The sequence below is a fragment of the Lathamus discolor genome, chromosome 2 (genome assembly GCF_037157495.1).
Source record: "Lathamus discolor isolate bLatDis1 chromosome 2, bLatDis1.hap1, whole genome shotgun sequence".
In the NCBI taxonomy this organism is placed as follows: domain Eukaryota; kingdom Metazoa; phylum Chordata; class Aves; order Psittaciformes; family Psittacidae; genus Lathamus; species Lathamus discolor.
This window is the reverse complement of record NC_088885.1, coordinates 37388039-37402140: the sequence shown is the minus strand read 5'-3', so window position 1 is coordinate 37402140 and position 14102 is coordinate 37388039. Positions and strand designations below refer to the sequence as shown.

Below are 14102 nucleotides of genomic sequence, written 5' to 3'. Positions count from 1 at the left end.
TTGTGAATGCTCCATCCCTGGCAGTGTTCAAGGCCAGGCTGGACAGAGCCCTGGGTGACATGGTTTAGTGTGAGGTGTCCCTGCCCATGGCAGGGGGGTTGGAACTAGATGATCTTAAGGTCCATCCCAACCCTAACTATTCCATTGTTCTGTGCTTCTAATTACGTATTTTTCCTTAGACTTCAAGGAATATGCAGAATTTTATGCATTGCAGACTTATTGTGTCCAGGTTTAACCAAGTAAGAATGGATAAGAAGTTACTAGCTTCTGATGTCTTGGGACTCAAACAAGAAAAATAAATAGCTATTTTATTGTATTGTAATGAGGTGTGTTATTTGTGAACATACTTTGTGACCAGTGTGCCATCATAGCTGCTGTTAAAAGACATCGTGGATTTTTGTAAAAGACTAACTATTTGAAGTGTGATAAAAACTGCACAGTATGTTTTATAGTGTCAGCTGTAGATGAATATTTATTTCAGTTAACTTCCATGTCATTTGTATGTGTGATGTGGTATTGCAGTTTTCAAAGAAATTTCAAAGTAACATTGGATATTTTGTAATAATAATTGTTTCCCTTTCATTAACTATACAGATCCATATAGGTGCATTCTACTCTTGTCCTTCTTGGGCAGTATCTAACATCCTGTATCTGTTAAGGCATACAGTTCTGATCTTTTTCTTGTACTAGTGACTGTTCCATGTTGGTTTTGAAAAATGAATTAGTATTTTGTGCTGGTAGCATTCTTGTCTCATTGTTCCATCCATTTTTCTATTCCTCTGCAGCAATGTAAATAAGTACATGATTTTCTTGGTGCCTATTAGGAAACATCATACTAACCTTTAGTCAGTTTATTAGTCTGTGTAAAGATTAAAAAAAAACCCCAATGTACAACAAAACCAAGTAGAACTGTATACATCTTAAACCAGAAAAATGTGAACAAACATACTGAAAAGGTTTTTTGATAGTGTGTTCCTTAAAGCTTTCTAACACTTGTGTTTCCAGGGCTACCTTGAAGAATTGGTACGACTCAGAGAAAACCAGCTATCTGAATCTGTCTCACAGAATAAACTGCTGTTACAAAGAATTGAAGATATGGACCTAGCCCATAAAATGGAGAAGGAACAGCTGGAATATATAATTGTGGAACTGCAAGACCAGTTGTAAGTTAGTAGAATGGAGAAACATTGTTAGAGCAGTATTACTTAAATTTTTTAACTTATTTTACTATACAATACAAAGAACTTGTGGTCCTGTAGAAATGAATGAAACTTCTTAAAGGAATTGATGTATTTTAGCTTTGTTTTTTTTTTTTCTGTTTTTTTCTCCATGGCAAGTCTTAAAGTCTTCAGAAATGGCTCCCCTGAAAACTGCTTAGAATAATTTTAAGATAAATTTAAAATTTTAAATCTGAAATAGCTTACAATAAACTTGCTTAAATTTTTAACACATTTTTATTAAATATTTTTTATTCCAGCTTTAAGGTTACCCTTAAAAAATGGAAGCAGCTTCCTTTTGAGCACTGTTTTTAAAATGTTAGGCAGTAAAGGATAAAGAAATACTTATTTTGTTTGCATAGATTCTATTTTATTTGCACATGGCTCAGACTCAGTAAAAATTAATCTGGTCTTAAAAGTATTCAAACTGATGAAGCAATTTCCTCTTCATTGTTTCTTTAATGCAAGCCAAAATGCTAAAACAACAGGAGAAGGCTTAATTTTTTAATAGCATATGTGACTACTAATATGATAAATATTACAGTATCTTGTGATTATAGAATCACAGAATAGTTAGGATTGGAAAGATCTTATGGTCATCTAGTTCCTTAGATAGTTATCCTTCTGTTCTTGCCTGTAGTATAGGAAGGTACTGTCCTTTTGCAGAGATACTCCCTTGTAATGTCTAAAGATCCAGATAGATGGAAGACCTACTGTGTGGTGACAGGTTGCCACGAGACTGCTATAGTATGCATCTGCAGTAACTGTATGTTCTGTTCATAACAAATATAAGATAAATTACCTTATATTTGGAGTAATTTGTATGTGTCTGAGCCCTGAAGTAAAATGGAAGTCGTCTGTGGCCTTTGAAGCAATACAGGCTTTTCTGTCTTGCAGTAGATCATTTTATTGCCAATACTTGGAATGGATTTTATGAAACTCCTCAGGAGCACAGCATTTGCAATTTGTTTTTGACCATTTCAGAGCTGAGGAAGAAGAAAAGATGTTTGGTTTGGGTTTTTTTTATGATTGCCTGTAAGATTTTCAGGAATACCTGTCACCGATTTCTTTTCTGAATTTGCTGATATAGCTAATGATTCATGTTCTGCTTCTTTGGCCTCCCTGATTATTTGGAGGAAGTGGAGGGAAGGTGTAAGCTCTTTTAAACCCTCTCTGTTACTTGGAATTATTGAACAGACCTGCTGTTAATTTTTAGCTGAGCTATATGCAATCAGACTGTTTTAAAAAATCTCAGTCTTTGGGGTTTGATTTTTGTTTGCTTTCTTATGTAAAGGCTCAAGTATGAAGCAGCTTCTGTTGTATCTCGACAGTGTGTTCTTATATAGCTGTTTGTGAGACACTGCAGTCAGGAGCTTGGACTACACTAGATAGTTGGAGTGAGAGGTATAATTTTGCATTGTTATTGCTGTGAGTATAGTGTGCCTGTCAGATGAACTCTTAAAGTGTGTTAGAAACTCATAGTTCCTTACTGGGGAGAGAGAAGGGAAGAAATATTCCTACTAGCAGGTTTCTGATTGTTAACACCAGTCATAATTAACATCTTTTAATCATTCTTTCAAACTTGTTTTCTTGTTTTTTCATCTCTTTTTCTTTTATTCTGACCCAGGGTGACCTGGCAGCAGAACATGTTGTATCGCTTATGTGTCTGTAATGAGTTTTGGCCAATTGCTTTTTATTTCCCAGCTGTTTTAGAGTAGTGTTCATGTAATTCCAAATTTGAGTGTTTTGCTCTCCTACTGTTAGTAGCATTTTGGAGTAGTGAATATGTGGTATAATCTGTTTGAATTCTTTATTAGCAGGTAAGAGCAAGTTTGGGACTGTAATTCTGCCTGAGGCATCCTACATTACTGTTTGTAAAACACTTTGAGATCTGATTTAGGATCATTTGCTGTGTAATGGAAACTATTTTAAATAAACATTCTATATTTCCTTTTTAATGATGCTTTTCTATTCCACTGGCTGTTGTTAAGGTAGCAAGGTCTACCTTTTCAAACTTGTGTTTAGTATTTGTTGATGTTTCCAAATGGTATTTCACAGGCCTGCAAAATGTTTTACATATGATCTTAATGTATTTTAGATAACTTAGAGAAACTTTTCCATATTCACATTTAATAAGGCAGTTTGCTGTAAAGGATGAAATAAATGTGGGTATGGGAGATTGGAGAAACTTAGAAGGAATTTTGGTTTACAGCTGTTATGCAGAACTGAATGTTCTACAATTTTCAGCATTCTTAACTTTGTCTCACAGTTTGGAGTACCCAAACTACAATGAACAACAGTGAAGCTGAAAATCTATGATCAGAATAGTTATTCACAAGAAAGTAACTTTTTCTTATGTGTGTCAATTTGATTGGATTTCTTAGGAATATGCCCACCCATCTGGGAATTGAACCTTTTTTTGCTGGCAGGTGTCTGGTGGCAAATGGGGTTAGAAAAGTGAAACTGCAGTAGACCACCTGATCATCAGTCAGATATGTTTAAACTAATGCACAGCTGATCAGGAGGTTTCAGACTAGATATTAGGAAACACTTCTGTAGTGAGAGGGTAGTCCGACACTGGAACAGGCTTTCCAGAAAAGGTGGTCAATGCTCCATACCTGTCAGCGTTTTAAGAGTCATTTGGACAAAGCTCTTTATAATATGCTTTAACTTTTGATCAGCCCTGAAGTGATCAGGCAGTTGGACTAGATCATTACTTGAAATCTCTTCCAACTGGAACTATTGTGGTCTAAGAACAGCTTGTTCTTTACCACACTTTCAGTATCTCCAGATGAAGTGATTGCCTAGTGATATGCGTCAGTTGTAGTAATGACAAGGCGTATTACTTCATTTGCTTTCGTCAGAAGTGTTTGCTGTCATTGGGACATGTTTTTCCCTGGGATTTGTTGTGGTTGAACATCAGAGGACAATACTTTTGGCTGCACTCTTCTACAGAAATAGCGCATTTTTATAGTGAGGGAAGGGCACATAAGGCCTTAAAGTGGTTAAAATTAACAGCTCTGAAGTTCTTAAAAATAACAGCGCACAGGGGGACAGCCAAAAGAAGTGTGTTATTCATGGCATATCTAACTGAAGAAAACAGTTGGAATTCCATTATCATTCAAAACATGATGGGAGAGGGATCCCAAATCATCAAGGAACTCTATGCTGGAGTATTCAAAACTTACAAAGGCAGACATTTCTTTGTTCTCTAAGATCCTGCAAAGAATACTGAATGTCTCTTGGGGCAGTGAGATGTTTGATCTTGCACCCCATCAGTAAAAACCTATGAGCACTCCCCCAATATTGGGATATTTATTTGTTTATAAATTCTATACGTGTACTACTGTACTAATATATTATGTACATTAAAAACATACACGAAAATAGGAATTAGAAAGGGTGAGACAAAGATGAAGTATACACTTTCTTTTCATTGACAGTACAAGAAGTATTTTCTTCCTGTACCCCAAAGGATTGTCGTACGCACCTCACTTTGGAGACCACTGTCTTGAAGTTAGCTCAGGCAAAGAAGTGACTGGGCAAAATCTGGAACTGTTTGCCAAAAACATCCTTGTGTTAAACTCTACCTTAGCTTAAACAGACTTAACCCCCCCCCCACCACCACCTTACAGTGTTTCTTAATTCTTTATTTTGCCTTATACACTGCCTCTATCTAAGGCAAACTGCTGATCTTTGTTACTTTACAGTTCAGATTCTGCATCTGAAATTGATATTTATATATGTTAAATATTGATGTCTGGTTACAAGAGAGATCCCATCAATTTTCTGAATACTGAGTCATCTCCTGCATGGTGACTCACTGATGTTATAAAAGCTAATCACTTTAACATAATGTGTTCCAACATGGGTTTCCTCATAAGGTATTTTTCAGGTTTCCAGGCTGGTGTGCCTGGTGTAAGATGGTACAGTCCCTTTGTCCCAGCTGGTGCAATAGTTTGTTTTTTTAATTTTTATTTTATTTATCACATATATTGAAAATTTTTTTCTTAAATTCAGTGGCTATGCTATATTTTATGCTCCTCTGTTTTTTATCTCCCTCTCTTGTTCCTTCCTATATCCCTGTCTTGTCCTGGTGTTATGTGGAGGAAAGAAAAGTCAAGAACTCTTCTGTGTTTGGAATTCTGTCTTTGGTTATGGCACAAATAAGACTCAAACTAAATTGCAGGGACACTCATGGTCTTACATGGTATTAAGCTTGTCTGTGTAATTAAGAATTTTTTGTATGTTTTAGCAAATCTTAAAGCTAGATTTATTTAATTTGTCTGGCTGTTACTTCAGAATTGATCAGCCTTTTCAAACCCCAAACAGTGCTTGTAGTCCCATTCTTCATATTTTAATATAGCTGTCAGGTCCAGCAATACTGCAGTTCCTGTCTGGGTAATACAGATATCTTCGTAATCACAGGAAATGACAATTTAGTTGCAACCCTGAGAGACAGTTTGTTTCTATGATGCTTTATTTACAAAAAGTGTTCTGTGTATGTTTCCACTCGTGAGCTGTACACAGCTTGTCACTCATGCCTCACTCTCAGGCACTGACTGTTGGAGTAAACTGTCCAGAAGCCTATTTTCCCCTATGTTAGCACTGCACTGAGCTCAGGCTAATGTATCCTGTCTTCCAGAGAAGCAGAATGTTCAGTCTGGGTTGCTGAGCTTTGCAATCCTCACTCAAAACCAAAATCGTCTGGAGAACTGGGGAATCTGGATAGCTTTTTTAGTACTCTTACCTTCTTTTTCAGATAGTGTGCTTGTAAGGCTTTTTTTTTTCTTAAGAAACTGAATTCCTCAACTGCATCAGTACATTAAATCCGATTTGTTGTAGCTACTTCATTTTCTCACTGAAAGGCAGCAGGAGATTAAAATGTCATCTTTGGTCTCGGTGATTTTCTTTCCTAGAATGTAAACATTGAGAATGCCAGTCCTTGTTTCCTTTGAAAGCTTTCATGTATCCTTGCTATCAAACCATAATTCACATTAGCTACGCTTTTATTCGTAATGCTTCCTGTACATCCTCTATCTTGACCAAGTTTGCAGCAGCAGTTTTAAATCCTTAGTACTGCAGTCTGGTCTGTTCTCAGCTCCTTTTCTCAACTTGTCTGCACATTGTTTTTCCTTTAACAGTGTAGAAAATATAGTGCAGCTTTTGGCAGATGGTAAAACTTTTGTTCAGACAGTGTTTTGGATTTTGGTTTTGTGGAATTCTTTCTTTCGAAGTTTGCTTCAATACTGTACCCCTGTTCTATTTACAGAGGTGTGGATAGAGAGCAGGAAGGGAAGTTGTTTTCAGTGCAGTGGAAGCCTGTAGAGTAGTAGGAGTTTTCTCTTTGCTTAAAGGTATAACTAAGAAAAGTTCATCTCGGCAGAGTACATGGGCAGACTCCTGCAATTCAGAATAGAGTGTACAGAGTGAGGCCCAGCAAAGAAATACGCAGAACTAAACAAAAGCGCAACCAAGCTTCCAACATGATGGAGGACATGCTATTCTTAGAATCCAGAGGGACTGCATGGGTTTATTGTGCAACAGGAAGCCAAACATTTCTGAATAGCAGCCTGAAGAGAAGGATGTACTTTGCAAAATGTAGTGGATAGAAAGGGATTTATTTTTAAACCCTCATATTTTAATGCCTTATTCTGAACTTTTAGAAAGGGGGCTTAAAAGTTTTGTATTAAAATAAAATTTAAATTTTAAAATACTTAAAAGCTTTTAAAATTATCAGGGTCTTCATGGACGAGATCTGTTGGTGTGTTCAGAGCAAAATGAAAAATACTAGTTTTTGTAAGGAGTTTCTCCTCTCTGGTCTGTCTTTTCTTCCCCCTCCCTCCCACCCCATTTTCTGTCTCCTCCTCCTCCTACCCCCAGTGGATTAGAGAATTGTAGGGACCATTTTGCATGCCCAATGACAATGGCATGGCAGTGTCCCCTTCTCTGAACCTCTGATGTGTGATACTAGAATCTGTTTTCTTAGTGGCATCCTTTGTCTTCTTCCATAGCTGCACTTCTATGGGTGAAGGCATTGCATAAAAGTAGCAAACACAAAAACTTTTAAGTTACCAGACATAAGTAATTAATGCATTCCAGATTCCAGTATTTTTATTCAATGTAGAATTATAAGGTTGGGAGCAGGGGTAAGTAAGGCCTTTCAAAATAATAATGGCTATTGAACTTCTGAGAGCCTCAACGCAATGCAGCATCTGTTCTGTGGCACAACTAGGCCTGTTTCTGTGACACATGAAGATCTGTTAGCCAGTCCAAAATAGTAAGAAAATGTGGTGCGATAGGACATGCCTGCTTTTTCTCACTGCAGTAGCTGCCGTTAGAAAGTCTGCTGGGATTTAACTGCTCCGGCATCTGATTTGGGGAATACTGTGTCTGTGCACAGGGCACAAACCTGAAAGAGGTGGTACATTGCAGCATCAAATTCTACTGGTAAGTAACTAATTTTCATACCTGCTGATCTAATTTCTCAAAGTCCAATGACATACCAGTCCAGACAACTCACTGTCTTGCTACAGCACTGACAGTTTGAGAGTTCCCTTTTATTTTAGAGTTGCTCTTACAGATTTTAGTTATATTCATGTATGCTATCAGTTTCAGTTTGCATTCCATATTTTCTGTCCTAAACAAAGGTTTTTAAAGCTTGGTTTTTGTTCTTTGTTATTCAAATGTTTTTATTTTTTAAGCTTTTATTTTCACTTTTCACTACTCAGGTAGTTCTTGAACTGGAGCATTCATCTGATATAATTCCCTTTCTTAAGGAATTAGTCTGTTTGGTTTATTTCCTGTCTTCATCTGCTGGTAGGAGGGCAAATTGCCAACTGGACTGGCATTTTCTGGATTTGGAGAAATTAAACTTGCAGGTAAGAAGTTACTGGTTTTTCATAGGTATAATTGGAAACAGAACTGTCATTTTATTGGACAAAAAATCTGTGTAAATGGGTCTTTCAGAATAGGCTTCCAGTGGCACGAATCTAGATTTGATCCAGGGGAAACTGGAAATCCAGTCTAGCTGAAACGAGACAGGAAATTTTATGTGGTTACCAAGATAAGGCTTTTCCATTTTAGCTTGGACTAAATATGAGATCAATTTTTACTTATTTATTAAATTCCCAGATGTAATATAGTTATAGTATAGTAAGTGACCAAAGATAATCACCTGTTTATGTCATTTCTGTTTTGCATACAGGAATGGGTCAATCAAGTCAGGTCACACTTTCAAGATGCAGAAATCTTAGATGTGTTAATTCAAAGGAGTAATTTCTTACCCTTTTGAGAGGTAGCTGAGCTGTCCAAAGCAATGTTAGTGCAAACCCAACAGTTTGCAGGGTTACCTTATATGTTACATTAAAAAAAAGAGCTTCTTTAAAAACAGAAACTAAAATATTCACCATTTCAGTGATCCATTTTGAGGGTGGGTCTTCTGTGATTGTACCAGAACAACTGAAAGGGCAGCATACTGCAGAGCAGGGATGGAAATGAGCAGTAATTTGTCAATTGCATTTTATTATTATGTGTGTACCGTACATAATGATATTCTGCTTATGCTTAATAAATAATCTTAAAATAATAAATCATGAAATAAACAACTTAAAATAGTAAAAGTTGAGGAAATCAGCAGGTTACTATTCTGTAGAGTACCTGACAAAGGCAGGCCTGGTGAACACTAGTGGGGAAGGATGTTTATCATGAGACTTCACTAATCTCACTTTTCCCTGCTTCTTAAATATGCAATTAAAGGACTGGAAGTCAAAAGCACACAGAGAGGTTTCTGGGAATAGCTGTATAAGCCTGATGTTAATACTCTGGCTGTTGCTGTTACTCTTTAATAAAAGTAAGCAAATTTACAGGCCTGGAGGGTGCATATGTATCTGCACTTCAAGCAGACACTTATTCCTAATTTTGGGAGTATGTTAGTGTTGATTACCTAATGAATCATCTGTACTCTGTTGTAATAGATAGGAATTCATTAGCAGGATGTTTTTACTGAATACTTCTCATTGTTTTCTAAAAGGAGCTCAACTTACATAGCAGTTCCTGATGTAGATAACAAAAAATGTAGATGTAAACCACATATTTGTTAGTTTGTAATGTATTCTAGTACTGAGACGATGTTCCCATCTCTTTTGCTGTTACAAGTTGGGTTTTTTTTCCTAGTAAGTTACTAGTTGCAGTAGCATTTTGAATTTGTGTGGGGTTTTTTTCTTTGTTTAGACATGAAAAAAAAACCACCACAATTTAAATGTCATAACTTAAAAACCTGGGCTAACATGGTGAGACTGTGTGCATTATGATTCTCTTACATAAAATGATTTTATTTCTGCAGATCATAGAAGAGAACTTGTGCTACTTTTTGCCAGCATGATTATACAGAGATGGAAATTACAGTATGTAGAGAAGACAGCAGTTAGTGGATGGTGGGGGGGAAGTTCACAGGCTTTCAGACAACCAAGGTTTTTCTTCATGCCTAGATTAGGTGATGTACGATACATCAGTTTAACACCCCTACTATCAAAAAACATTCTTACATATGCTCCATGCTCTGCACAAAACTTTCTGCACTCCACAGTCTCACTGTGTCAGTTCAGGATACCCTGTTCGGCCATGTATCATATGCTGCCTTTCTTCCATTCTGCAACCAATCATACAATCTCTTACTAAGATCCACTATATTCTCCATGTACCAACTACCTTCCTGAGATTATTACATTTTGAAGTCATTGTTTTTATCTTCTTTTTGGCTTTCAAGTTTTCCATTTCCAGTCTGAAGACAAGGAGTTAACAGCTCGTTGTGTTTGCTCATTTTAACTCAAACTTGATGGTATTTCCTTCTTTTTTGACTTCTCTCTATAGTAAATCCTTTTATCTCTCTTACTTTTCCACTTGCCTCTTTGGAATATCCTTGCTTTTACTCCTCTATTAAATGGTTTAACATATGGTCTACATACCTTATCTTGCATTGTCCTTAAACCATCACAAGTACAAAAACCCCAGAACAATATTTACCTAAACTTTATTTTAAAACAGAACTGCATTATTATGATTTTCAGTATTAGCCTTATGATGTATAATGGTTTTTGTTCCATATAAATTATGCTTATAAGTTATAAGGTAATATCCTTCATAAAATCTAGCCTTTGAGTCTTGGTCTGCAGGCGTTAAGGTAATTCTGGTTTTCAGTTGGTGTTTCTCGCTAGCAGTTTGTTTTCGGGAACAGACACAAGAGATAAACACTTTGTGCATAGGCCATTCCATCTCACTGTGTTTTACTACAGACCAGCATTTTACATAGAAGTGTGCATGTTATGCCACACTATTTTTATGTGCACTTTTGGTAACACTTTTGAATCATAGCTCAAACTGCTCAGTAGTTCCCTTACATGTGTGTAAATAACAGAAAATTCTCATTTTACATTTTATTCTTGAATATTTTGTGAAATTTTTAAATTTTACAAATACCCTATTTCCCATTTGTACCTCCTCACCAGTTCTTCAGTTCTTTTTGCTCCATGAAGGCTTTTTTCTCATTTTTCCTTTGAAAGATTTTATATGCCAAACTTATTTTGCTATATTAGCAGATAAGTTTATTAATTGTAATATTTTTCTTTTAGTTGAACAGCCTGACAGTAAACATCTAGAGGAAAGCTCATAACCTTCATTGTACTCACTGTGATCACTAAGAAAAAGTCCTACTTCAAACCCTGCACTATCACAGCCTAGAGATGACCAGCACTGGTTACAGTGCTTGCATTCTGAGGAGCAAGAGTCCTGTAGAATTTCAGTCTGCCTTAGATAAAATGAATTGTCTTTTGAGAGCTTTTAACTGCTAGAAAGAGCTCCTGTTTCCTTTCTGACTAAGCAGGACAGCACTCAAATTATCTTGTGCAGCATTTTTTCACACCAAGTGTTTTGAAATTTGTATGTTTGTTTTCCATTAAAACTTGATCCTATTTCCTTCCTCTGTAACTCCTTTCTATAGTAAATGCTTTTGTCTTCATCTCATTTCCTCTTCCCGATTTTGAGTATTTATGGCAGGATCATTTTTGCCACATGGTGATTAAGATTGCGAGGACGATGAGTGTTGTGTAGATGTGGCACTTAGGGACATGGTTTTGTGGAGGGCTTGGCAGTGCTGGGGTAATGGTTGGACTCTGTGATCTTAAAGGTCTTTTCCAACCTGAATGAGTCTGGTTTTGATTGTGATTTTTGATTATGATTGCGTGCAGTTTAATGCCTTGTTAAAATAAGTCTGGTTGATATGCATAAACTGATACTGCCTTTGTTTATCTTAGGAGAGTTGCTGTCCACAAGCAGTGCCTTTAATAAGTCTTTGCTGCAGTAAAATCTCGTGATACTTAAAAAATGGCTGCAGCAGGGCAAACAGCTAAATAATCTACAAGGCTGATAAAATAGGTGGTAACTACCAGCACCTGCTGTGAATAGTTTTGTCTAACTTTCTATTCTCTGTTCTAGTATTTTTTTATATATATCCTGAATGCTGTGTTTGCACTGATTTTATATATTCAAAGTTATTTTTATATATTTTTAAAGATTCAAAATAAAAGCATAAACGTTTTAAGAGGAGAATAGTTACTTCTGTATCCTCCTTGATGCATGGTTTTCTTCCTGAGCATGGTGGAGTGCTTTAAGTATTGCTCAAACTGTCTTCGAATGTTGTTATGCTAAAATCTGTGGAGCAGTTTGGCTAGTCTTTCCATCAAAACTTATTTTTCTACGCAGAAAGGCTGAAATTCCAGGTTACTATAGCATAAAGATTTGTGGGAAAATCCTCAATATAGAAAACTATGTAAAATGACAAAATTTCACTCTTAGGAACTTGTCTGTAGCTATGTAGAGTTTTTGTCTTTGCTCAGGATGTTTATTTAATAAATTTATTTAAATAATTAATTTATTTAAATTAAATACTGCTGAATTTTGTGGTGACAACAAACAGGAATTGTCCAAACAGGAATTTAAACATATGTAAGTGTATGAATTTGCATTTAGTTACTGTTGCTAATACAAACTGTGTCCTGTGACAAAACTACAAAAGCATACAAGAAGTCCTCCTGAATAACTGGCTAACATCGTAAGAACTTGCTAGGTCACTGTTCCAGATTCCTTAAATCAGCAAGCCTTTAATATACCTTTAATGCTTGATGTACCCCATGGGATTAGGGGAATTACATGGGGAAGTGAATACCATACAAGATACTTGAAATTATTGAGAGGTTTGGGTTGCCAAAGTGCTTATTCCTCCAGACCCCTGAGAGTGGAGGGGGGAGATCCCCAGGTGGTAGAAAAGTTGATTTTTTTATTTTCATGAACACTGGGGGGATTCTTCAGCTTGAGAAAAGCTCCTTGCAAACAGTCTTGTTCAGCATGGTGCTTCACCACCTCCTATTGCAAAATTGCTCGCAAACTCAGCTACTAAAGATTCCTTGCTGAACTCAGTTTTGTCTTACCTTGTTTCATGGGAAATTCTGGCTCTTTGGGTGGTGTTACATGCCCTTACCTAATGAGGTTCTTGTCTAAACAGTTCAAATACCAGCAGAACAAAAACTGCATTGTAAAAATAGACCTGTTGACAGTGTTATTTGTTAATTCACATCAATGCATGTGTAGTTACCTAATTTGGTACTCAGTTTGGCATTTCAGATAACCACATGGCATTTGGCTTTGACCTCCTGAGTAAATTTGGTGCAGACATACAATAGCGGTAGCTATTTGCTTTGGACCAGAGGTAGTCAGACGTGTTATAAAGTAGCATTTAATGATCGCCTAGTATTTCACGGACTGGAGGATTTAGGAGTTATCAATAAATACTACTTTTGTTTTTAGAGTTATTCTACAGCAGTAAAAGGCTGATCTTGTCTTGGAGCCTGAACCATGTACTTTCCTTATTTCTGTATGACTTCTGGCAGACAATTTCCATATTGGCACATTAGCTTCCTGATTTCCAGAATTTTAGAAAACTGGTCTGCTTCATGGGAATACGAACCAAAACTTAATCTGGACATGTAAGGTACTCAGTTAACATTGTCTGTAATTTAAAAACTCAAAGTTACTAGAAACTGTAGGATGGTAGAAAATTGAATAACTGTGTTATATTTTATCTGGAAGCATACAACAGAATTAACATGTTTGGGTTTTAGTTCATTCTGCCAGTTATGGGGGGTGGGATGCTGTGGGGTTGTGGTCAAACTGCAAAAATAATTGAATGGGGGGAAGGACATCACGTTAGCTTAGTTGGTTTGCAAAATAGTTGGCCTGTTAATTACCATCATGCTGGCAGAAAGAATCTTTCAAATGCAATTGCTTTTTTATTGCTTTTGCAGAAAGATCCTAATTTCAACTTTCTTTCCTACATGTGTTTCATAAGTTGCTTCCCCTAGGAAAAATGGACAGTTTAAATTGCTTTCTGTTGGTCACTCAAAGTAGAACATCAGCTTGGTCAGGACTCTTTGTCCTGTTTTTCTTTCTGTACCTTACAGAACTGCATTTATTAGACTGAGATTTACCGCTTGTTGTATTCATAGGACTGTGCTAAAGAATAACGACTTGAGATCAAGACAAGAATTAACTACTCACCTCACCAATCAGTGGCCTTCCCCAGGAGCTCTGGATGTCAATGCTGTTGCCTTGGACACTCTACTCTATAGAAAGCACAATCAACAATGGGATGAGTAAGTTGAATATTTATTTTGATTTGCCTTTAGAGGAATAGGGAAAACTCAAAATTACACATTCCCCTTAGCATACTCTGAAACATATCCTGTGGGAACTACCTCTTACAGTATATAAGGATCAGCTGTCAGGAAAAAGGAAGAAAACCAGTTTCTGTTGCTTGTCATAAAAATTTCCCTC

General features: G+C 36.5%; 1 protein-coding gene and 1 long non-coding RNA gene across 3 annotated transcripts in view; one reads left to right on the top strand and one right to left on the bottom strand.

The window, feature by feature from the left end:
• RUNDC3B (RUN domain containing 3B) overlaps positions 1-14102 on the top strand; it is a 53920-nt gene that overhangs the window by 35014 nt on the left and 4804 nt on the right. For both annotated transcript variants that reach the window (XM_065666452.1, XM_065666453.1), the window contains 2 exons: positions 1006-1163; positions 13775-13921. In XM_065666452.1, coding sequence (XP_065522524.1) covers positions 1006-1163; positions 13775-13921 — 305 coding nt within the window. The remainder of the gene's footprint in view (positions 1-1005; positions 1164-13774; positions 13922-14102) is intronic.
• Positions 8134-13891, bottom strand: LOC136007930 (uncharacterized). Its single transcript, XR_010609913.1, has 3 exons — positions 13827-13891; positions 8627-8694; positions 8134-8247 (listed from the first exon to the last, which is right to left on the bottom strand). It is a non-coding gene; the product is annotated as an uncharacterized LOC136007930 (long non-coding RNA).